The sequence below is a fragment of the Centroberyx affinis genome, unplaced genomic scaffold (assembly GCF_046629955.1).
Source record: "Centroberyx affinis isolate AG114_WGS23_722 - 3 ecotype Tasmania unplaced genomic scaffold, CSIRO-AGI_Caff_v1 ptg000409l_1, whole genome shotgun sequence".
NCBI lineage: Eukaryota > Metazoa > Chordata > Actinopteri > Beryciformes > Berycidae > Centroberyx > Centroberyx affinis.
Window position 1 is genome coordinate 403,059 of NW_027279076.1, and position 23,442 is coordinate 426,500.

Below are 23,442 nucleotides of genomic sequence, written 5' to 3' on the forward strand. Positions count from 1 at the left end.
TCTTCCTCAACTCCTCGGTCAAAGGTCACAGAGGAAACGAGGAGAAGATGCGAGGAGGCGAGTGAACGTGGCTTGTCAATTGGAATGTTCTCACACGTGCCATATTGAACTGACGTGTGAAGCGTTGAGGCTCCTCCCGCGCAGGATGACAGCTGTCTAAATTATTCTAAGGCTCATGTTTTATCCACATACAAACATTTAACAAAATTCAGATTAATGTTTAATTCATTAATTATGCCAGCCTCTAATGAGGCTTGTCTACCTCATGAAGGTAGAACACTTAAAAAAAATCCTAACACCTAAAAAGCGTCTTGTTTCCTGATTTCTGTTTTTATTCAGTTTTTTTGTTATTCTGTTTGCTGTATGTGACACGTCGTAGCACTGATAAGAAAGGTGCTATACAAATTGTCCAACTTTTATCCTTTATGCGACTTGGATCAGACAATGATCATGTGGGCTGTTTGACACTCACTGGCAATAAACAAAGTGCTTTCTTTTTATTTGTAAATAAAATATAAAGATAATAAATATATAAATATAAATATAAATTCCCAAATAACCATAGATCTAGCTGTAAGAGCAAAATATGCGATTTAAAACAATGAAATGCTGTTAATGAGGTTTAGTAAGAAGTTATTCTCCCGAAGAGAAATTCCATGGCAACACACACACAATTCATAAGCATGATGAATACTGAATGAGAGACACATCAAACAAACACAGCAAACCAACTGGTGATCCAGAGAAGACACAGAAGTGATTCCAGCAAAAGACAAACATACCGGCCTTTATGATGAAAATATGTGCTGTCATGGCAACGTCATTACGCACCGTGACCAAGGTTATGAATATGGTGAGAATGGAAACAGAGGTAGGCTACGCCTAAAAGGCAGAGAAATTTGCATTTTATTTATTTTTTAATAAAAAAAAAAAAATAATAATAAAATTGTCTCTAATATAGTTGAAAATCGCTCCGTCTGCTGCTCAGCCCGTGCGTCCTCGGCCGCCTCTTCCCGGAGAAACCCCAGCAGCGCTCCATGGAAGCGCTGCATGGGAGCGGACAGCAGCAGGCTATGTGATGGCCCCAGTTGCTCATCAGGGGGACTGGGATCGGGGCTGGATGGGGAGCGCACAGCGGCTGACTCCGGCTGCTGGTCCTCCACACATGAGTCTATTAAAGTGGGAGTGAGCGCCGATAGCCTCCCGCCGGTAGCCTCATGCATGAGGGAGAACCAGGGCCAGGCCCCAGCCATTTGCTCCCCATCCTCAGTCCCAGGCTTATTAGATCATGGAATGTCATTCATATTAATGATAAATCCTATAAAGTAACTCCATATAACATTCACGTTACTTGCCCCCCACTCACCCTCTCTATGCGCTGGAGGATCAGATTATAGGGACAGAGGAGACGTGCCAGCGTCTCCTCTGTCCCTATAATCACCTTAAGATCATTTACTTATGCCTATTTGGGAAAAGTTTGACATCCTACAACTACAACAGATCTGTCAGTATATGGACATTTAACATTTATAACCCTTCATTAACAAATGTTCGGCTAACATTTAAAACCTCTGCTATTTCTGTTTGAAGAATATATAACAAGTTGGGGCTACTTACACCTGTGGATTTTTTTTCTGCCAATGTCGGCACGTTTTCTGATGGTATGGAGGCGGGCTTATATCCGCACGTGCCAATGGTTAATTGACTTCACTCATTATTTCCGCATCGAGGATAAACACCTGAGTATCCTCCGACCATGCCTTATTGGAGGACGGAGGCGAGGAGACTTGAAGGATCCTTTGACCAATTGGAACGTCCTTCATGATGGCGGCTCATTTTTGGAAGCCAAGTCAGCGAGGAGACGAGGCCACCAAACCTTTTTCATAGGGCTTAGAACTGTGAAAGTTAAAAAAATATATAATCTTCTAGGTTTTACATATTGCCTGACTCGGAGGCTCCAAATGAGCATATAAGACTGGAACTTTAACAAGTAAACCACATAGAGCATTTCAATGTCAAGTCACGTCCTCAAAATTAGATTAATGAGGCTGAATCTGGGTTCCTTATTATCATCTGCAGATAAAGATTTTGGGTGCAATTCAAGTTGAGAGTTTGAGCGAAGTTGAAAATCTTAAGCCAAAAGAGTAATCAAGTCCCCTGATCATTTTTTCTTGCAAATGACCCAAAGATGGCAGGATTATTACTAATTCTATTATGCAAAGAATCGGGAGTCATCCACACATGCTCTCACAAGGGCATATTGGATCATTAATTTTTTGGGGGGAGGTGGAGAAAAAGTAATTTGCTTCTGACTGTCAGTGGTTTGCCAACTTATTGCGCACCCTGAGCTCCAGGCTTGCAGGCAGTGTGATGAATTTCTCAGGTTTAGGGTTTGCGTTCCAGGTGTTATTTCAACCAAGCCGTGGTGCAGGACTACAACCTCTTGCCTCCTGCTCCCCCCAGGGGCCATTCTCCAGCAGCGGCACTATTACCTCAGTACTCAGAAATAATATACATTTCAAAGAATCCATTATCCACTAATGATGAGGATGTCACTCTCGGAGCAGGAGGAGACTTCTGAAGCCTTTATTCTGTGTCATTTGCGGAAACTAAACCAGCAAATTACAGGAAAAGAGCAGAGAGCCAAGGTCAAGGGACTTGTCTAATGTGATGCTATTCCCTTAAGATTCACCTTAGATCTCTCTTGATGTGGCTGAAACTTATTATTCATCTTCCCTCAATATCCTCTCCCAGACATCTGTGCCCCAGCTGGTAGTTTTGCACATTGTCTTGGAAAGGTTGAAATTCAGACGTCAGGAAGAAGAGTTGAATATATATTAGCCGGTGAGAACGCACTGAGCAGTTTAAATGAAGAGTACTTTAAAGAGTGACCAACTGCTTCATTAAAAGTTTGGCTGGCCAGTGTGGCTTGGGTTAAAGTGACAGTATTTTTTTCTATCAGTCTATTTTTTTCTATCAGTCCTATATTTTGGTATGATTCCTGCAGCCAGTATTGTAGTCAAGGCCACCTAAGGCAAGACTGAGTCAAACCAAGTCTTTCAATGAGACGAGACTGAGTCAAGATAGAGACCAGAACAATCCAATTGAGGATCACGGCTGGCATTCTGTTGATCTGTCATAGTGAGTGTCAAAATTTACATCAGTTTCTCTGCTAATATTTCAAAACAAAAAAACATAATTTAGGCATTTTAGTCAAATACAATCAGGCATATGATAGAGATTACTACATGACATTACTACATGACATGAATTATAGAATCAAGGAGAACTAGTTCAAACACTTAGAGGAATAGTTCACCCAAAAATTAAAATTCGGTCATTATCTACTCATTCTCATGCCAGTACAAACTCAGGTGAGTGTTTTTTCTTCATACAACTTACCTGGAGGTCTCCAGGCTCGCTGCTGGAGGAGCTTCTTCCAGTGAATGGGGAGTGAATGGGGAGCTGGACGTTTTGCTTCAAAAAGGGCAATAAATGTCCATAAAATTACTCCATAAAGCTCGTGTAGTATAATCAAAGTCTTCTGACGCCCGACGATTGCTGTATGAGTCGAAAAAAACATAATTTGATCCATTATGATCCATTATTTCATGAAAATCGTCATTGCATGTGCTTCCGCATTACCAAACCTTGCGCGGCCTGTGTGCGATAGTGCGCGACCTCCATCTCGTGAGGTTTGGTAATGCGGAAATACATGCAATGGCGATCGACTTGAATTTTCATGAAATAATGGATCAAATTACGTTTTTTTCGACTCATACAGCGATCGCCAGGCGTCAGAAGACTTTGATTATACTACACGAGCTTTATGGAGTAATTTTATGGACATTTATTGCCCTTTTTGAAGCAGAACGTCCAGCTCCCCATTCACTCCCCATTCACTGGAAGAAGCTCCTCCAGCAGCGAGCCTGGAGACCTCCAGGTAAGTTGTATGAAGAAAAAACACTCACCCGAGTTTGTACTGGCATGAGAATGAGTAGATAATGACTGAATTTAATAATGTGAATCATAAGATAGCATCAATTAAAGGAATAGTTCACCCAAAAATTTAGGTGAACTGTTCCTTTAATTGATGCTATCTTATGATTCAAATTTTCCAGTCATTTGTTGTCATTGTAAAGGCAAGTTTTGTTGGATCCAATCGCATGTACAAGAAAAGCAAATTATTCTCAGATGATGTGAACCAGGTAAATTATGATGACACTACAGTTGTGTACTTGAGTGGTCTTGAAATACATTTCTGAGTCTTTGCTGTCCGAAACCAAGTCAAGACAGAGTAAAAATGTTGTCAATTCAGAAACACTAACTGCAGCTTTCAAGTTTCTTGATTTGTCACCAACCAAAGTTTAGCAGTTCTGGATTTTTCACAGGCCTTTCCATTTTGTTTGAACAGAAAATAGTTGTTTCTGGCCCCCTCAACTCAACTACACACTATAACGACGAGTCATGGGTTTTTGTTGGCAGGTAAAAATCTAACAGCTTTCACAAAGAAAGCTTTGGGTAACCTATTCTTGGGTCAGTGAATTCTAAGTGGCCATTTCAGGGAATATGTTTGTGTCTCAGAAGTGAAGAGATGTTCAATAGCAAGTTGGAGGTCATGCCTCTGTGAGATTTCAAGGGGTAATTTGAGTCTGTTGTCTGGAAGAGAGAGCAGTAGTATGAGAGAAGCTATGAGTTTGCCCCATTCTTAAGTGTTGATTGTTGGTAAAATGATCCTGCTGATTGTTTTTATGTTCAACTTTTTCAGGCACAAAACACCTTATAGAATTCCTATTGAGCACAAGCTATTTCAGAATGAACAGCTCAGTAGTGGCTACAGAAGACAGGCAGCAGGAGGGCTAATGCTCAGCAACCCTGGTTAAGAACCCAATGTTCTGTCTCAGCCTTTCTGAATATCTGCCACGTACTTTTGAATTGATTGTGCGTTTATCAATTTGCCTCAGCTATGAAAAGGCAGACTGCTGATGAGCAGGTTCCCTGAATAGTTCCTTTAGAGAATAGTCATTTACCATATCTTCCTGTACTTTTTTGGATTAAAAAACAGAAAAATAATAAGGGTGTGTGCCAAGATATCATTCGGTGCATTCATCCAATCATGCATTTAGCTTGCCTGATTATTGGCAGGCAGTATTTTTTGAACTTTTTTTTTTTTACTTTTGTCTTGACTGGGAAAGTTTGACGAATGGATTTGAAGCATGGATGTTGTTTTTTTCAGCAGCGCCGTCCTTCACACTCACTCAGTTACACACACACACACACACACACACACACACACACACACACACACACACACACACACACACACACACACACACACACACGGGAGTGGCCTAGAGTAACACAGTTGCCATGCTCAAGGGCACCTCAGTAGCAGCTGTGTCAAACCAGTCTGGGATTTAAGCTACACCGGTCACAAGACAGCTTCTCTCAAGGCAGGAATCAGCTGCCAAATTGTTGAACAATAAACACAAGCATACTAACAAACTGTGACCATTGACAGCTGTTGTCTGATCCAGTCACACCCTTTATCCACCATGTATTTTCTTTGCTATGAAATCCATAAGTAACCTTAATGGATTCAAAAGCTCTGTCTGCTTCTGCTGCTCTCTTTGGACAACATGACTCAAATTGTACATTTCAAAAGACAGGAATACACTCCCACGTATTTCTACCAAGTGAATGGTAACTACTTGATTCTTTTTTTTTTTTTTCTTGAATGCAGTTTCTCTTTTTCTGTTCCTGAGGGACAGTATGCATGAATTCAGTCTTCATTTCCTTATCCCCTTGATGCAGCCTTGAATGAATGTGACATTCTTATTATCCACTCTTCATTATTCCTTGCTTACAAAGGCTTTTTAGCACATATATTGTCACCTAGGCCATGTAAGCTTAAAGCATAACAGGAAGTTTTGGCTCCAACAAAACAACTTTACTGAAATGTGTCAGAAGATAGGTCGGTGGACTGTGGAGAGAAGTCATCGCAGGCAGAAGTTACATGTGCTTGTTGTGAAATACTTGTGTATTCAGTAGGGATTCTTATTTGAAGGCAGAGATTGAAGGGCATTAGAGAGATGGCTTCCTACCGACTTTGTTTTTGGCCTTGGGACCAGCTTAAAAAAGAAGAGAGAAATCAACACTTGATAGGAGCATTCAAAAACAACTAGGTCATTCACCTTGAAAAAGAAGACACCAAAACAAAGCAATACAAAACAAAACAAGGGCACACCAATTCATTTTCAAGCACTTTAATTTTTCCAGTGCTAATGCTTGTAAGTGAATTGGATGGACTTGACAAAGCATGGAAAAATATCACCACAACAAGCCTGGGGTAATCTAAAGCAACAAACAAAGTAACGCGTTGAGGTCCACTCCCTACATGGAGGGAATTGTCATGTGATTTGGCTCTGACCTGGAAACTTAAAACACTGTGATTCTGCAGGCCATTACAAGGAATTTTATGCAAACAGTTTCCTGCTCATCTGTCGCTTGCATGCACATAAAATAGGCCTGACATAATTGGTATGTCAAACATATTTAGTTTGCTGTGTTTCCCTCTCGAATATCCTCTGTATAAATAAATCATTTCGCCTTTCTTGACAAATTGATATTTTGAACAAGTATACATTGCGCAGATAAAGCTATTCGTTCAATCATGAAGGAATAAATTACATTAATTTAGATGAATAGGATGACATTTGTGACAGCGGTCAAGATGCACAATGTTCAACATGAGTCTTTCAGCAGACAGCCAGTGATGATGAATATTAACACTATAACTCACTTTTTCTTTCTTGACTGAAGGATGAAAATATAGCCATTTATTTATTTATTTTTTTACCACTAAAGTAAGATACCGTATATGGACAGTGTATGGGAGAGATTTAGAGGGTTGTGAAGAATTGATGATAGTTATGTATTTTCATCATCCTTATGGGTATTAGCATAAAGATGGACACATTGTAATTTCTGCAGTGCTGGTTGAAAATTAATATATTGGAGACACCCTGCTGCAGTCTTATTGAAGACTCTGAGCGGGATCATTTCCACCTGTGGCCTGTTGCTGACATTCTCCACTCCACTTCCCTTCTCGCTTTTTTCCAACTATCTCTTTCCCTTCTTGGCTGTAGAAAGGGCACCTTGCTGCTGAATAACGGCTTTGCAGTAATAGCTGCTCTGCTGCTGACCCTGGGGGAGAAGGCAGGATCTTTTGAGATGCTCATCGTTGGTCGTCTTATAATGGGGGTGGACTCTGGTAAGTGCTTCTTTTACTAGGCTAGAGGAATCTGCCGATTGTCCTGCTCTGCTAAAAATAGTCACCAGGAGATGTACAAGACTCTTAATGACTCATGCTATCAATTTTGCAGCATTGAGCATATAGGCTGCATGATTGAATCAGTGCCAATCATTGTGCACGTAACATCACCACATTCTGCAGTGCAATGTCGTTGCCAGTACTTTTTAACCTTATATTATTATATTATAACCTTATAGTTAAGTAGAATTCAAATCAACCTAGAGGATTATTTGAGCACAAATTAAAATCCTATCAGTCCAAATTTCATGTAAATTTACTCTCATCATGACTACTCTTATTAAATGAATCTGGTCAAAATAGCTGCAAATTGAAATTTTAGTTATACAAACATTTCTTGGAGGCAAAGCTGCTCTAGAAGGAGAAATTATCTTATTGGTTGAGTTAAACCTCTATTGGGCGGAGCCAAAAACCTGTAATGTTAGACCAAAGTCTAGTGAAAATGGCAATAAGAGAGGAGATAGCTAATTCTAGAAAACCTAGCACTCTTACACTGCAATGTAGCCATACTAAGTTATCTAATACTAAGCCTTTGCCGTATATATTTTTTATTTATATTTTGACTAACTAAAATTCTAATCTGCAAAATATCTGACATAACCTGTGGGATTTTTGTGCCAACTATCCATCATATAAAACATGCAGCCGCACCTTCCACAGCAAAATTCTAAGATATCACCTTATGACAATGATGTAATAGTTTTAATTTATTTATTTTTCTGACAGGTATAGCTCTCAGTGCCCTCCCCATGTATCTCGGAGAAATTTCCCCAAGACATGTCAGAGGCTCCATTGGTCAGTTTAACGCCATCCTGATCTGCTTGGGAGTGTTCACTGGACAAGTGCTGGGGCTGCCCGAGCTGCTGGGCCAGGTCAGTGCTGCTGGGAGTTTACATGCACTCAACACTACACATTGGATTTAAGGAGAAAACTACACTGCCTACTGGTATCAAGGGACACACTTAATATAATGAGTACTCATTTTATTCAAGAGAAATGCCCGGAAGTAGTTCAAACATTAGAGAGCTCTATGTAATCTGTTTCTCCCATCTTTCTTCTCACACTTGACAATAATGCAGAAATGCCAATTAAAAAAATGACTAAAATGAAGTAAACACTATAATACAGTGGTACATACAAAGATTCCAGCTTGAGCTTGTCCGAGACTGGTGCTTGCACTTAATGATTTCAAATTACCAGGGCGGGTTGGCTGAGAGGATTTCCCCATCAGCACCATGTCTCAGCCACCGTATCTCTCCCCACTTCAGTAATGAGTTCACGTTTTCATCCTACATAGTATTTGATTGGTTCCGTCTGTCCCCTGTTTCATTCAGGTCAGGCATCACGTTGAATTCTCAATCACGTCTTCCATACCCTAGAGGAAAGGTTATCCATTTCCCCCCTTCTCCCCTGGATTAGCCATGTTGATGAGGCCTAGTAGGCCTACTGCTGTGACTCTCTCACAGCAGGGGATCCTATACCCATCTGTACACATGATTATTCAAGTGCCAGATTTTCACTGTTATCAGTTAGGGCTGAAAACAGACATTAGCCCAAGGCACAGATGTTTTGCAAGCCAAATTCAGTGGTGCAATGTGGACAGCAAGCCAATGACATACAAACACTCTACTCCTGGCACATTCTGTTGACTTGCATTGCTCTTTAGCTCATTGCTTACTTTGGCTCTGAATTAACAGCTGAATGTAGTGCCTCTAAAGTGCTTTCTCAAATTCATGGCATGCAATCCCCATTCCTTCTTTTGCCAATTGTGTATGTTCAGAACGTGTGACAACTTTAATCCCGCGGTAATGATGTGACTCATGACCTGAATGCCTTCTTGTGTTCCTGTCGCTATTGTATCGGGGCTAGGCCAAATGGATATGTTACTAATCCATACACTGCAAGGGAAAACAGTTTATGGTGAAAGCAGATTTCTGTGTAGGAGGTTGATTGCTTCTAGGTTGCTGTGGGAGCCAGTGTGGTGTAGGATCATAGCTGTTAAATGAAACTGACAACATTTAACACACAAACACACCACACATAACATGTAGGCATGGGTGAAGTAAGCCAATATTGTCGTCTGCTACAGTGTACACAAGTACACAAGTCCACAAGGTCCACAAGTGAACTGTTCAAAGAGAGAGTGCTCTTCAGATAGATCCTATTTATTTATACGAATCCTATTAGGAAGGAAAATATGAAGATAGTTAAGCAAATACTTAAAAACTATTTTGATGAATATCAAATTTTTTTCTTAACTTGTTAAGACTAAAGTTACAAAAAATATTTATAATTAAGAGGTTTCTTTTTCCTATGAAGGTTTTGTGAATCTGGCCCCAGATCACTTTTCTTACATTACGTGTAAGTAAACTTGATTATGCGTGAGTTAATGACTGTGATGATTGAAGGAAAGATCTACAAAGTATCTGGAATGCTCTGGAGTGCTTTGGCACAGTGAAGCTGCTATGTTTCCTCATTTTATGTCCTTTTTACTCTAATCTGTCCTTGACCATGTTCATTGTTGAGTGAATGAGAACAGAAGGATGACTCAGATTAGATAAGGTCCTTTCTTTTTGTCGATCTACTGTCTCTTCCAGCGCCGTACAACTGGTATTGGAGTGCATTAGGTCAGATGAAGAAAAGGGTTTAATTGACAGATTTAGTGGTACCAATTCTTTTCTTGGGACAGCTCATCTTGAGAGGTCAGAAGGAAATGCCAGTTGATTTTGACATCTGATTTTAGTTCAAGGTTTTTAGCACCCTGGTTAAGATTAGAAAGTATGTGTTACTCTCACCCATAGCTGGAGGATGAGAATGTTGCGATCCCAGAGCTGATGTGATCGTAGCACAAAGACACATGACAGCCTGCTGTACACTTCAGAAACACTGGTACATTAAGCACAGATAAATAGAACAGTCTCCATGTTGCTTGACCATTTCATAATGTCAAAAAGGTGGATAATTGCATTCTATTTGGGATTTTAAGCTGTCTAATAACATGAATAATATTCCACAGTGCATTTGCTTGCATTCCAGCAATGTTTTAAGAATAGTATCATATTTATGTCATAGTATCATGTTTATATTTTTGGATAAAACTCTCCTTTTAGAATGTTATATTTCTATTATAGACATATGCCTATACTGCATGAGGGCTTAATCAATTTATTATTAAAGTGTTCTCTGTGAGCGTCTCTATCTCCTTCCCTTCCTTTCTCTCCAAATCCAAGATTAACATTACTAGTTTAACTGTGATTAATCTTCTTTACATCTAAGGGGAAGGAAGCATATTGCATTTCTACACCATGATTTCTTGTTTTGAATTTAAAATCACCTTTTTAAGCTAGCGTGTAAATAAGAAAACTCTGATATCTGACCCTTGATTTATTATAAAGTCAAATTTCTTCAGACCCAAATTCATCCCTCCCTGAATCAATGTGCATTTTCAAGCAGTGGCAGAAATCAATATTGTTTGGATTTCAATTTATCTCTTGAACATCAAATCCCCTGGTCCTTGGTGTTATTTTCAGAGGATTTGAGCAAGTTGAGTGAACATGCTCCAATGTTTTCTTTTTTGCCTTTGTGACTCTGCAGTGACATTTATACATAGGTGTAGTGGCCAAGCACATACTCATTTTTAATTTATAAGGATTGGCTGATCCCATCCATCATTCCAACCTCCAGACCACCTTCATAAATATCATATGGAGTTTTATATGTTACTATATAGCCAATGTGTATTCATATCTGCTGTTTGGTGCCCTTCATTATTTTTTGACAAGAGCATCACAAACATCACATGTGACATTGTGACATAATGTTTGATGGTAATGGCACCACTGTGTTTGCTGGCTTTTGGTTGTGAGATTCAAACAGGTTTCCTGTCCATTGAGGCTTGTATTAATGGGAGCCGATCTATGATGTCAGTTGCTGTGGGGTGCAAAATGGTGATAAAATTTGACAAATGATAATCACTCTAACCTTCATGCCTGGCCACTAACCTTCTCCCAGCAGGGGGACATGTTTAATCCAGCTTTACAGCAGGAACAAGCCTTTAGCCAGTCTCTCAATGAACTCTCCCTAGAGACTGACCTCATCAGCATTCCTCAAATGCAGCTTGCACCAGTAAAAGACTACAAAAGTCAGTAATATAGAAAATCAGTGGGGTGTCATACTTGGTGATGGTTCCTCAACTGCAATTCATTTGTTCACACTGGGTATTAGACATTTAATTAGGGTTATGTGGTGTACTAAATAGGTTTGGTTGATATTTACCTGTAGCTACTGTCTGTATGTGTTTACGTTTGAGCTCTTTGCACTCCTGAACATATACTAAGCCCCAAGTTTATACCTGCACTCGTTTCATAATGTATCCCTGGCTTTTCAGACATTCCTTACATTAAGAACATTAAAGGTAATGATTTCAGTTCAGTTCAGTTTTATTTTATTTATAGTGCAACATCACCCCAAGGGGTCTCTGCACACTTTGCAACAAAATAAAAGCATTTAAGAATGTGTACACACACACATGGATAACCACACATACATTTTGCACTGATATGCCCACATAGAGACATACGCACATGGATAAACATGACATGGCAGAGATAATTCTGAACATGGATACACATACACATGACAAAATTCAAATTAAAACCCACATGGATAGACATTAAAACAGATTTCCAGTTTTAATGAATAATTGAATATACATATATATATCTTAGTTAAATGTGCGTATGTAAGTAATGTGTGTATGAAAGTAAATATAATGTAGTTCATTACTTGAAAACCACCGTGATTGGAGAGGTGAGTTTGTTCTTCATCTCTTTGTTGTTATTGATAGTATAGAACGTTTCCTACTCAACAGATGTGCTCATAGATATTCAGGCTGGTAGATGGACATCAGTGTTGACATGTGGGCAAATGGTTTGGTCCTAAATACAAATTACATATACACGCATGGAAGATTCATTAATGTCAATTTAATTGTACAGGCCTACAGTGAGTAGTAGTGTAGTGTACGTCATCAGCTGATCAGCTATTAGCTGTCCCATTCAAATAGCACATCAGCTTATCAGTATCACCTGACTCTTACACTCAAATATTTAAACGAGTCAATGAGGCGGTCTTTATAATCTGACAGCTCACACTCACTCTGCTGATCATTCATTCCACTGCGGCTGTTGGCCCAAGTCGTTGCAAAAAATCACTCAAGATTTCTACACAGATCAGTATTTGCTCATGGTGAGAAATAGAGAATGTGTTTTGTGGTGCCTTACCTTCTGTCTGGTTCCCAAGATGTCTTGCTCTGAGCTAGATGAAGAAACCCACATACAGTATAGACCTTGAAATAATAATGCCAGTCCACGTTCCTTTGCCAAGGAGAGAGCCATGTTTGTGCTGCCCGTCCTGCAGCTGCCACCGGCACTGCTGTGACTTACGTTAAGAAGTGAGAGCCCGAACTCGGATAACTTTGACCCGACAGCCTCAGTCATGAATGCCAGCTTCAAGCCTTGGAAACCTCTATCCTGTCTTTATCCTGCCCACTCCATCTCTAGGAGCTGCGGCTCATTAGACACCAGGGCATTCCCTTCATAGGGGCATTTGTCGAATGCTGTTGGTGTCCAGTCTATGCTGATGGCGTCCCGTCACCGCTGGGGCTTGAATGAGAAGGGCTTCGTAAGCAGTGAATTGCAACATGGTTGTTGCTTCACACAGGGTAGTATCTAGGTACAGAGGATATAGGTACATGGGCTAAGTACATTTGGTGCATAGGATATTTCCCTTGTATCAAGATACTACTGAAGTATTGTGCTGCATGTTAATGAGAGGGGGCCAGCATGCTTACTGAGCTCATGCCTCTAATGAGAAGGACTTTGTAATCATCCAAGGGGAATTGCAACATGCTTGTTGCTTCAGATATGATAGGTACATGTACTATTATGAGGACGATCAGGTGTTGGCTCTGTTGTTTTTGGTTTTTTTTATGCGCTCTCTGCTAATTCAAGACTCGAGCATGGAGCAATCTTTTGTTTTGGGGGTTTTATTTGCCTGGGTCCAGACCTTTGAATCCGCCCACTCCACCGAGTTGACTGATTCTGGTCTGGCATTGTGACATGAAACAGCGGTTTCTCGGCTGAAAAATAATTGGTCCAATGAGCGCCGGGGGCGGACTAACGATTAGCCAATCAGCGCCACGGGTGGGACTAACACGTTGTCAAGCTGTTGTCAAGCTGTGCGCCGGAACCAAGGAGGAGTAATAACAACAATGGCGACCGCTATAGACAAGATAGACGCTGCTATCGAGGCTGTTCTTAATCGATTAAAAGTCGTCGTACTTTGTTTTTACTTCGCTCCGTGTTGTCAAAGATGGTCTATACTTTCTGAACCGTCTCTGGTGTTGTCATGGCTACACATCAGTGGCGACTTAAAATGACGTTAGATTCGGGCGGATACGTTGGTCTCTAGTGATTGGTTAGGGGAAATCGAATCCCCTTCCCCCACGGAAATCGGTTAGAGTGGAGGAAATGTCAGACTGAAGATGGAAATGGAGTGTAACGAGTTAACAATTCTGTCTGATATCAGGCAAGGGTTTTATTGCACTCCCTGCAGAATCTGTTGTGTGCTTCTTGAATTTATTTGAGGAGCATCATCAAGAGCAGAGCCTTGTCCGACAAATGTATAACCATTTGTTGTTGTAAATGGTCCAAACTCCTTTGACGTAAGTGTCTCTGACTGAAATGGAGCGTCGTGTTAGTTCAGGCAGAACACTGACGTAATGCACACCATCAGCTGGTCGACTATCAGCTGTCCCATCCAAACAGTACATCAGTATCAGCTGATGACAGCTCACACTCTGCTGATCATTCAGGCCACTGCTGCTGTCGCTGCAGAAAACTCCCTCTATCACCCCAACCTCCTGCTGCTATTACCTGACTTGTGCAAGCTATCTCTGAAGTACAGTATGTCTGGTTGTAGGTTATGGTTTTCATATTATTGTTGATATGATATATGATGTCTACTATGCCTAGGAGGGTTTATTGCACTCCCTCCAAATGACTGGGGGAGTCTACTATGCATTAACAAAATATATATAGGCACAAATTCAAAATCTCATTTGAAATATATTTTTTCACAGGGAAATGATATCTCAAGTTGAAAATAATGTTTCATGTGAAGGGAAATAGTTATTATGCATTTAATGTTCAGCAACCTACATGAATAGAACTGAATGGTAGGATGAACCTGACAAAACCAGACTTCAGAAACCAATCTAATCTAACTAGCTGCCAGACTGAAGACAAAAGAGACACGTTGTTTACAGTGATACAATATTATATTGACTGTAGCAAAGCACAATGCCCCATATTCATAAAACTCACCAGCAGGGTTAACAACGCTGTAGTGGGTAAGTTTTGGTGCAGTTTCTCTATTCATAAACTGGGTTTACCACCTCAGTTTCACTGCTTGCACTATTTTGGCATCACCGCCCGCTTCTGATCATTTGCATTTCCCATTAGCGATTCATAAAAGCACATCTACATCATATCTCTAAAAGCTATGTTTTAGCACTGTGTTTCAGTGCTGTCCTTGCAAACAGGTATTAGTGGTTAATACATTTTGCGAGTGACACAACCTCTTCTCTTAATATACAGAGTTCTGCTGGTGAGAACTTCGTCTTTCTTTGCCCTTCTGATAGGTGCAGTCCATTGTGCTTGTGCATGGGCATGGATGATCAGGGGGGTGTTTAATATGCAAAACTTCATTTACACATTGATTTTCATTGCCTTTTACCGGGACAATAACACCACAGTAAAGTGTCTCCACAACGGTAGTACTGCCACGGTAACTAAATGAATCACCTCAAATTACCACACCGCAGATTTTACTCTTAAGAACTGCCTTGTAGACATTAGGTGTTGGATGTCAGAAGTTTTTACAGCTGAATGACAGCAAATCAGAAATAATCCTATTTGGCCTTCTTGGCTCCAAAAACCTTGCTCTAAAGTATCTTGGTAGTCTGTCTTCCACCACAAAGCCAGCGGCTAGAAACCTAGGTGTGACCTTTGACAGCGACCTGACTTTTGAAGAACAAGTAAAGAGACTACTGCAGTCTTGAATTCTACAGTTGAGAAGTATATCAAAAATCTAATTGTTTTTATCCTTCTCAAATCTAGAGAAGATCCTTGCTTTTATCTCATCTTGTGTATAGACTACTGTAACTCCCTCGATTCCTGCCTCAGACAAAAGTCACTATCACGCCTCCAGCTGCAGCAGCTATGAGTTTAACTGGTACCAGACAAATATAATATATAACATATAATATATTCTTAATTTTACCATCTGTCCACTGGTTACCAGTTACATGTAGAATTGGTTTTAAGATTTTACTGATCACGGTTAAAGCTCAGCTAGATCTGGGCCCGTATCCACAAACATTCTGAGAATCCTCTCAGAGAGCTCTTGTCTTAGCCTTAAACTTCCTAGCAAGGAGTCCTAGCTTAGGAGTGGTTTAGGAAAGTTCTCAGAGCAACTCTGAGCAAGGAATGGACAAGAACTTTTATCTTAGTGAGGAGGTGTGGTTGACCCCGTTGCTAGGTATGATGCTCTCTTTTGGATGCTGTCATTGGTTGATGAAGAAAAATCAACACACCTCTTTTTGTCATCCAGAATGCACACAAGGAATCACACAAGATAAAACACAATTTACTCGATATATAACGCGTGGTTTGCTTATACATATACATATATTATATATAAAAAATATATATATAAATAAATATATTTATAATTTGTCCCAATCTGTCCCATCAGTGACCAGACAATACAGAGAAAACTTGCTGTATCCATAGCTGCTGTTCTGTTGGTGCAAGGTGCGCACGTCCAGTGGGAATTAAATAGGTTGCGTCACAATATGAGTCTGTGAAGGAGCTGTGATTGTTTGTGTGATTGTTCTACTATGTGGTTGCATAGACCTAAATTATCACTGCTGCACTTTTTGCCTGTTGCTAAATATCTTAACATTGTGATAACTTTTATCATAATAATAGCATTAATGTGTCTTTTCTGCATCTTTCAGCCATTTTCTCCTCTCCTTAAGAAACTCCTAAGCTCCTAAAAGTCCTCCTCTCTACTCTTAACAGTTTTCCACCTTAGGAGCTCTCTTAAGGGCTAAGATGCTTTGTGAATAGCTTTTATCTTAACTAGGATTTAGTCTTACTTTTAAGGGGAAATTCTTAGAAAACGTCATCAATCTAAGAATTTTCTTAGAATTTCACCGCTAGGACCAACTCTTAGTATTAAGAAGCTTTGTGGATACGGCCCCTGGTCCACAGTTACATTACTGACCTCGCCTGAGATCCTCCTGCAGGGAACCTCCTGACTGTCCCTCAGTCTAGACTCAGGACTAAAGGTGACATCAGAACTCCTAGACTGGGACGCCCTGCCTGAGGAACTAAGGCACTATCATCTTTTAAATCACTTCTTAACACCCTTTTATAGACTTGCTTTTATGTTATTGTTGTTGATCCTGTTGAGCCTTCCTGCAAAAAGCAATTTGTACACTCTGCTTAGATAAACTTTATTTAAATAGCACTTATTATTATTGGTCTTATTCTCCCTTTCTCTCTCTCTCTCTCTCTCTCTCTCTCTCTCTCTCTCTCTCTCTCTCTCTCTCTCTCTCTCTCTCTCTCTCTCTCTCTCCTAAACACACACACACAGAGACCACAGGGAAGGAGCTACGTGCAAATTTAATGTAACCTAATTTCTGTGTTTAATTACTTGTTTAATTATGTAGTTGTACTACTGTGGGTGGTATGATATTATGAGAGCAGTATTCTCTTTGATTCTGCTGAATAGCATTGCAGGGGTGCCACAAACATCAAAATGAAACAGATTAAGGAGAATTGAGGGTGTGCTGTGCATGTTGTCATTGAAGCCAGAATAAATTTCTACCACGCATGCAGGCATTGTGCTTTATTTATTTGTAATTAGTACAAATGAAACACAAAACAATAATTATTTAGTATAGCCACGTAATAGTAATTAGGTTCAATGCTGTAACATTTCTGTAAGCGAATACCAAAGTGCTACCATACCTGAAACACATAAAACTATCAAACCTGCGGTCAAATTCTCAGGTTGTGTTAGCACTCTTCCTTTTAAGGTGTGAATCCCAGAGGAAAATTGCCTGTTCCCCAAATGGTGAGGATCGCCTCAACATATTAAAAAGGAGAAGGCACACACCAACAGGGGTCAACCATCAACTTGCTCTCCTAAAGGAGCAGTGGGAAGGCAGCCTGGCGGACAAGGTGACATTCCTTACAAGCAGGTACAGTTAGAGGGATGATGGGTTTTTCTTCTGATCCCGGCGGATTTCCAGCGATATAGTATTCCAGAGGCTGAGGCTGTGGTGACGTGATGTTTTTACCAACCAGGCTCTCTTCTTTTGAGAAGTTAAAATAGGAAGAGTCATTGTGTTTCTCCTATTTACAGCCATATATAACACCTCCAGGGAACATTTTTTATCTTTTCAGGTATTGGGCAGGCTTGTGAAACACTAATAATGCATGGTATTATAAATAAAGTTTAAAGGGAAGAGCAGTTCCTATTCTTCATAGATTAGCCAAGCGTTATCTCTGCAGACTGCTAGGGGTCACAGGCCACACAGAGACCACTGAACGCTCCTCATTCCATCATCATTTCACACCATTTCTCTGCCTGTTTCATGGTCATCCCTCTGCTTGTAAGACCAGTGGGCATCTTGTGTGTCTTATCAGCATTCAACAAATTCCCTCAACAGACAGAGGAGCTGAGCCATTATTTTCTTCATCTTTATTTTGGCTTGCCACATGCATCACTGGCTTGGTCAAAAATACCTCTATTTACTTACTGCTGTATTCCACTGGAGGGAAAGTAGAACATTTATACAATCTCATGGTCTCTTACTCTTTGACAGGTAATGAGCGATGACATCAAACTCTTAACTTTCCCCCGTGATTGGACTCCCATTTCCACATTTTGGGATCTTGAACAGAACAGATCGTGGTAAAGCAGGCTCTGTAATCCATCAGGCACTAGTCTCTGACTGATTAACGTTGAGTGACAGCCAATTAAATTTCACCACCTGCTGTGGAATTAGAGATTTATAGTTAATTGTTGCTGCTTGTACCATGACCAGTAAAGATTAGCAAGGAGCAGTTTCATTTCTCACTTGGGGAATGGTCTCACTGGGTATTAAGACTGACCTAACACAGATAATATTAGCGTGTAGAATTGGACACACGACACACCAAGATGCGGTCCACCTGACAATTCCCTGTCGTGTCTCTGAGATGTTACTCAACCCCCCTCTGGCTTTGTGGAGACTTCGAGCAACAACATGAAATCCACATTCTCTTCTGTTGCGTTCATCTCGGCTCCAGGCAGCAAAGATCTGTTTCATCCCTTGCTTTTGCTCAATAACAAGATGTCAGTGTTCACCCTCCAGCCTCTGCATTCTCACAGGAGATAATTGAGAAGGAAAGCTGCAAGGCACTTGGAATACAGCAATTAATTAGCATTGAGATTGAGGGAAATTTGAATTTCTCCTTTCACCCTCCTCTCTGGTGCCTCAGCTTGGGTGCAATCCATTTGGGTGTTTTGTTTGGTTGAAATGATTAACGATCCAGGTCATAGCTGAGTTGTCTGAGCTGATATGTGTTTTATCACCGGGCATGATGAGATCAAGGCCCAGGAGGGAGACACGGCTGGTGGCTCGCTCGGCTTGCCCCACTTAAAAACCACTATTGGTAGAGCACATTCATGCATGTATGTGTGCATAATGTAAACAATGCCAAGATCGTGTGTGTATGTGTGTGTGAAGCACATGTGAATGCTTGCCCACTCCAGCCAGTCCAACTCCTGCATTCCTGCACTTGCCACTATATCTGCTGTGATGCTGTGATGTAAATATCTTAAAATTAAGCCATTGTAGTATATTAACCCATTAATAAACAACAAACTCATTTACCTTTTAAAATACACTTTTAATCACAACAAAATTCTAAATTTGACTGCCCCATTAAAGCAAACTGGATTGTACTGGAGTGCTTGGATTTAATTGACTTTCATTCAAACGGACACTCTTGTCAACAATGGGCTAGATCAATGGGCTACATAAAAAAAAAAAAGAAATCCCCCAGCCTTTTTGTCACTACATATACAGTGAGCTCCATTAGTTTGGATAGTGAAACAGTGTTTGATGTTTGGACCTATACTTTCATTTCCTTAAATAGTTTTGCACCAAGGAATTTTGGATCATACACTGTAGTTCTTAAAGTATTCAATGTATATTGTTGAAAATACCTTCAAATACTTTCAAATTAAATCTGTCCTTTAACTTCATTGTCATTTTCAATTTACATCTGATAAGAGCACAGAGCCAAAACATCCAACATTACATCAGTGTCCAGACAAATTAGTTCACTGTACTAGCTTTAGAGACTCAAGCACTAGGACATAGACGTTGTTAAAATAAGACATGGCATCATGTGAGAATTCAGGAGGATTAAGCTTCCAGCAGTCAATAACCGAAGGGAAACCAGACTATCCATTAGCTGAAACCAGCTCTGTGACCTTAGGCACTTCATCACTGCATCATCTTTACTAATGTATACAATTACATTCAAATTAATACAATTTGAATGGGGGAAAATATTAAACTTTTTAGAAATGAGGAATAGCGATGGAGGCATTCCTCCACATAAAAGTAGTAATAATAGTCTCAAGATTGTGGGAACATATTAGATTAGGGCTTTGATCAATCTAATTACCTCTGCACATTAAGGGCTTTGCTAGAATGATGGATTGTGCCTTTACCCTTGGACATCAAAGCACTTTTAATGACCAAAGGTGATTATCCGCCTATCAAAAAGTCTCTCCTTATTAAAAATGGTTGAAGCTCATTATTTTTTATTTCATGTATATTCACCTGCTGTTATAGCAGTTGCAAACCAGAATCCACACTTTAGCCTTAAAGTCTTAATAAGTAAAATTGTACATATTCATTCCCATCACACATAATTTAATTTTTTATTTAGCCTTTTCCTTTTCATTTAGCTCTTATCTAGAACATCTAATATTCATAAATTTAGCCTATGGTGGTAATGTTTGAAATTTCGCCAAAATCCTTTAAAAGCTAAAAATCCTTTAATTAGTTGGACTTTGATTGCAATCTTTTGCCATACTTTCACATACTGTATTGTAACTAATACTAACCCTTGAGTTTGACCCCATTTTTGGGATCACCAATGTAGAATAACTAGCTTGTGAATGTGGAGTTATTCTTCTATGTGTTTTTTTTTTTTTACACCGAAGATATACATTTAGAGTTGTTGAACAACACTTGATGGGAATATTTTTACAGGAGGACAAATTTTCTTCCACTTAGTAAAGGTTAGGCACCCGAATCCCTGACAGGCTTCTTGTGAGCAGCTGGGGAGCTGGCATTTTCTCTCTAAAGGGCATCTCCGGCCACAGTCCCTGTACATCTACTATTGTCCCACTCCCATCTACCCAACTGGGACCAAGAAGCACAGATCTGCCAAACAGATGGGGTTGTGTATCCTGTTATCTTTCCCAAGGGGAATGGTTTGCATGTGTGTGTGGGGGCTTGTATGTGCGTATCTACGTACGTCTCTGTGTTTTTATGTGAATGTGTATTGTCACACGGTGAGTCAGAAATCCATTTTGATGTGGTTGACACATCCTCCGTGGTGACGGTGTAATGCCGGGTCAGTGACCTTATCCTTCACCCAGACTGACTGGTTGTCACTCTACTCTTAGCTGCAGGCTTAATCATCAGCTCAGGAAAATTACAACTACACTGTTTTTGTGATGCTCACGAGGCATGCAAGGAATTCTTTGATATAAAACAAAATATGTGGGAGATTCAGTGGTACATGTCGGAGTAATTGAAAACTTTTCGAGTGAAAATAAGATACCCTTAACCACAGCAGGCATATTTGAGTGACAGGTTCACATCCAAAGTTGGCTTGAATGACCCAGATTTCTATGCTTTATTTATTTGTTTGTTTTTTGAGAAGTAGTTCTTTGAAAAGACCAGCTTTAATATGTGGTTCCATGAATCCACCAGACTGTGATAAATATTTACTCCCTTAGGCGATTTTTCTCCTGAAAACTTGTGGAAAAGTCACTGACTATGTTTACATGTTCACAATAATGCGACTATTGCCAATACTGCGATTAAGGCAATAGTCTGATTAAGCCGTTTACATGATGGCAACTCCCCATAATAATCCCGTTTACATGACTGAAGTTTGATTATACAGAGAGAATTGTGGAAATGGGATATATACATATATTTATATTAAAAAAAATAGCCAGGCTTGTCTTCAGGGTGTCAGCGTCCGTCTCCTGTAGTCCTGATGATTTGCACTGTAGAATCTTAGACGCTGTGTGGAATAGCAGTTCGATGTGCACAAAAACACAGAAGTTTGTGTAGCCTACCTACTTTACAAGAGCCTGATGCTGGTTGTGCAATATTTAATCAATGTACCCACATTGGTTGAGGTGTGCGTAATTGCGCAGCACTTTGAAAATGCGCACCACATCGTTCAAATTAGAGGCTGCAGATAGAATGCTCATGTGCTGCCGCCTTTGGATGGATATGGTGATTTCATCAACCAAAATATATCCTACAAGCTGTTGTGGATGACAGATATTGGTAAGAATAACCCCCTAATCTAGCCCATACAGACTACAATTAACATGCGCAACTTGGTTGCAGTTCAAGAAATGCGACATGTATTTCTTGAACGTATGTATGGTGTATACATGTCCTATTAATGCAAATCAGAGTACTCCACATATCTTACTGTGATTATGCTTACTTCGACTATGAGCATAATCGCATTATCATAATCAGAATATGGTGTTCTGCCTTACTTGCATTATTGCCTTAATTGCATTGTAATGGCATTATTGGTGTGCATGTAAACATAGCCACTGTCTGATGGGACTGAGACAACCTTGATGGCTAACTGCATCCCTGTTAATGCAGCATGTATCTGTTTCTGCATCTATATTTCATACAGACCCCATGAGTAATCCAGAATTGGTGGGGAGGTGATATAGAAATACATGGACTAGCTTCCTGCATTCCTAAGTTTGAAGATCTCTGGATGTTGGCCTCTTAATCCTCTGATCATCATGACCTTCACCCTCCTGCAGTGGCTGGGAGTGTGGCCAACTCAATTTTTGAGTTTGTCACAGCTGTTAAACAAAAGGCAGGCATGCCCTTGTCCAGGTCTCTTCCAGGAGAAGAACGCGGCGCCACTTTAAAATGTGTGGGTTTAGACATAACCTCAACTCTTACAATGGTCACCAAACATGTAGAAATCGGTTTGATCGAAGAGAAAATCAAACCAGTCCAGCATTTAGCTTTTCAAAGAATTTCAATGTGGTGTTTTTACATTGTTGCGGTGTAGGGGAAACACTGAGAGGAAAAACAGAGAAGTAGAAATGATCTTTGATTATATTTTTGTTTGCTGATCAAAGTTTGATGTATGATTGTCCCCCACCAAAGGGGGGACTATGGATCGGTCTCCGTCCGTTAGTTAGTTAGTTAGTCACACTGTAACGTTGACTTTGTGCCGCTAGGGGGCGGCATTGACAGTGAATGGGGACTCAGTGGTAAAGCAGGTCATACAGTTAAAGTTATACAATGTGGGGGACAATGAATGGGGACTCAGTGGTAAAGCAATACAGTTAAAGATATCATAGGTAACATAATAGTCTACACACGCTACACACTTGGAGACATCGGACTGGGTTGATGTGTTGAAGTGAGAGTCAATGGAGAATTTTTGGGCAAACCTCTAACCACAAGACACTGTAGTTATTGTACAGTTGTTGGACTGTTGTACTGTTATTGCACTCATCAGTGCACTACCACTGTGCCGTCAGTGTTGACTACTTATATCATAAGTAGGAATTTAGGGTAGGAATTTAACGGCGGCCGTGACAAAATCCCCGGAAGATCGCTATGATCTCAAACTTACGGTAGAAACGTGAGTAACTAAAATCTGCCGTTTTTGGCGAAAATA

The 23,442-nt window shown here is 40.2% G+C and overlaps 1 protein-coding gene across 1 annotated transcript in view; it reads left to right on the forward strand.

The window, feature by feature from the left end:
* Positions 1-23,442, forward strand: part of slc2a9l2 (solute carrier family 2 member 9, like 2) — a 96,718-nt gene that overhangs the window by 16,498 nt on the left and 56,778 nt on the right. The window contains exons 4-5 of the mRNA XM_071516561.1: positions 7,149-7,273; positions 8,060-8,205. Coding sequence (XP_071372662.1) covers positions 7,149-7,273; positions 8,060-8,205 — 271 coding nt within the window. The remainder of the gene's footprint in view (positions 1-7,148; positions 7,274-8,059; positions 8,206-23,442) is intronic.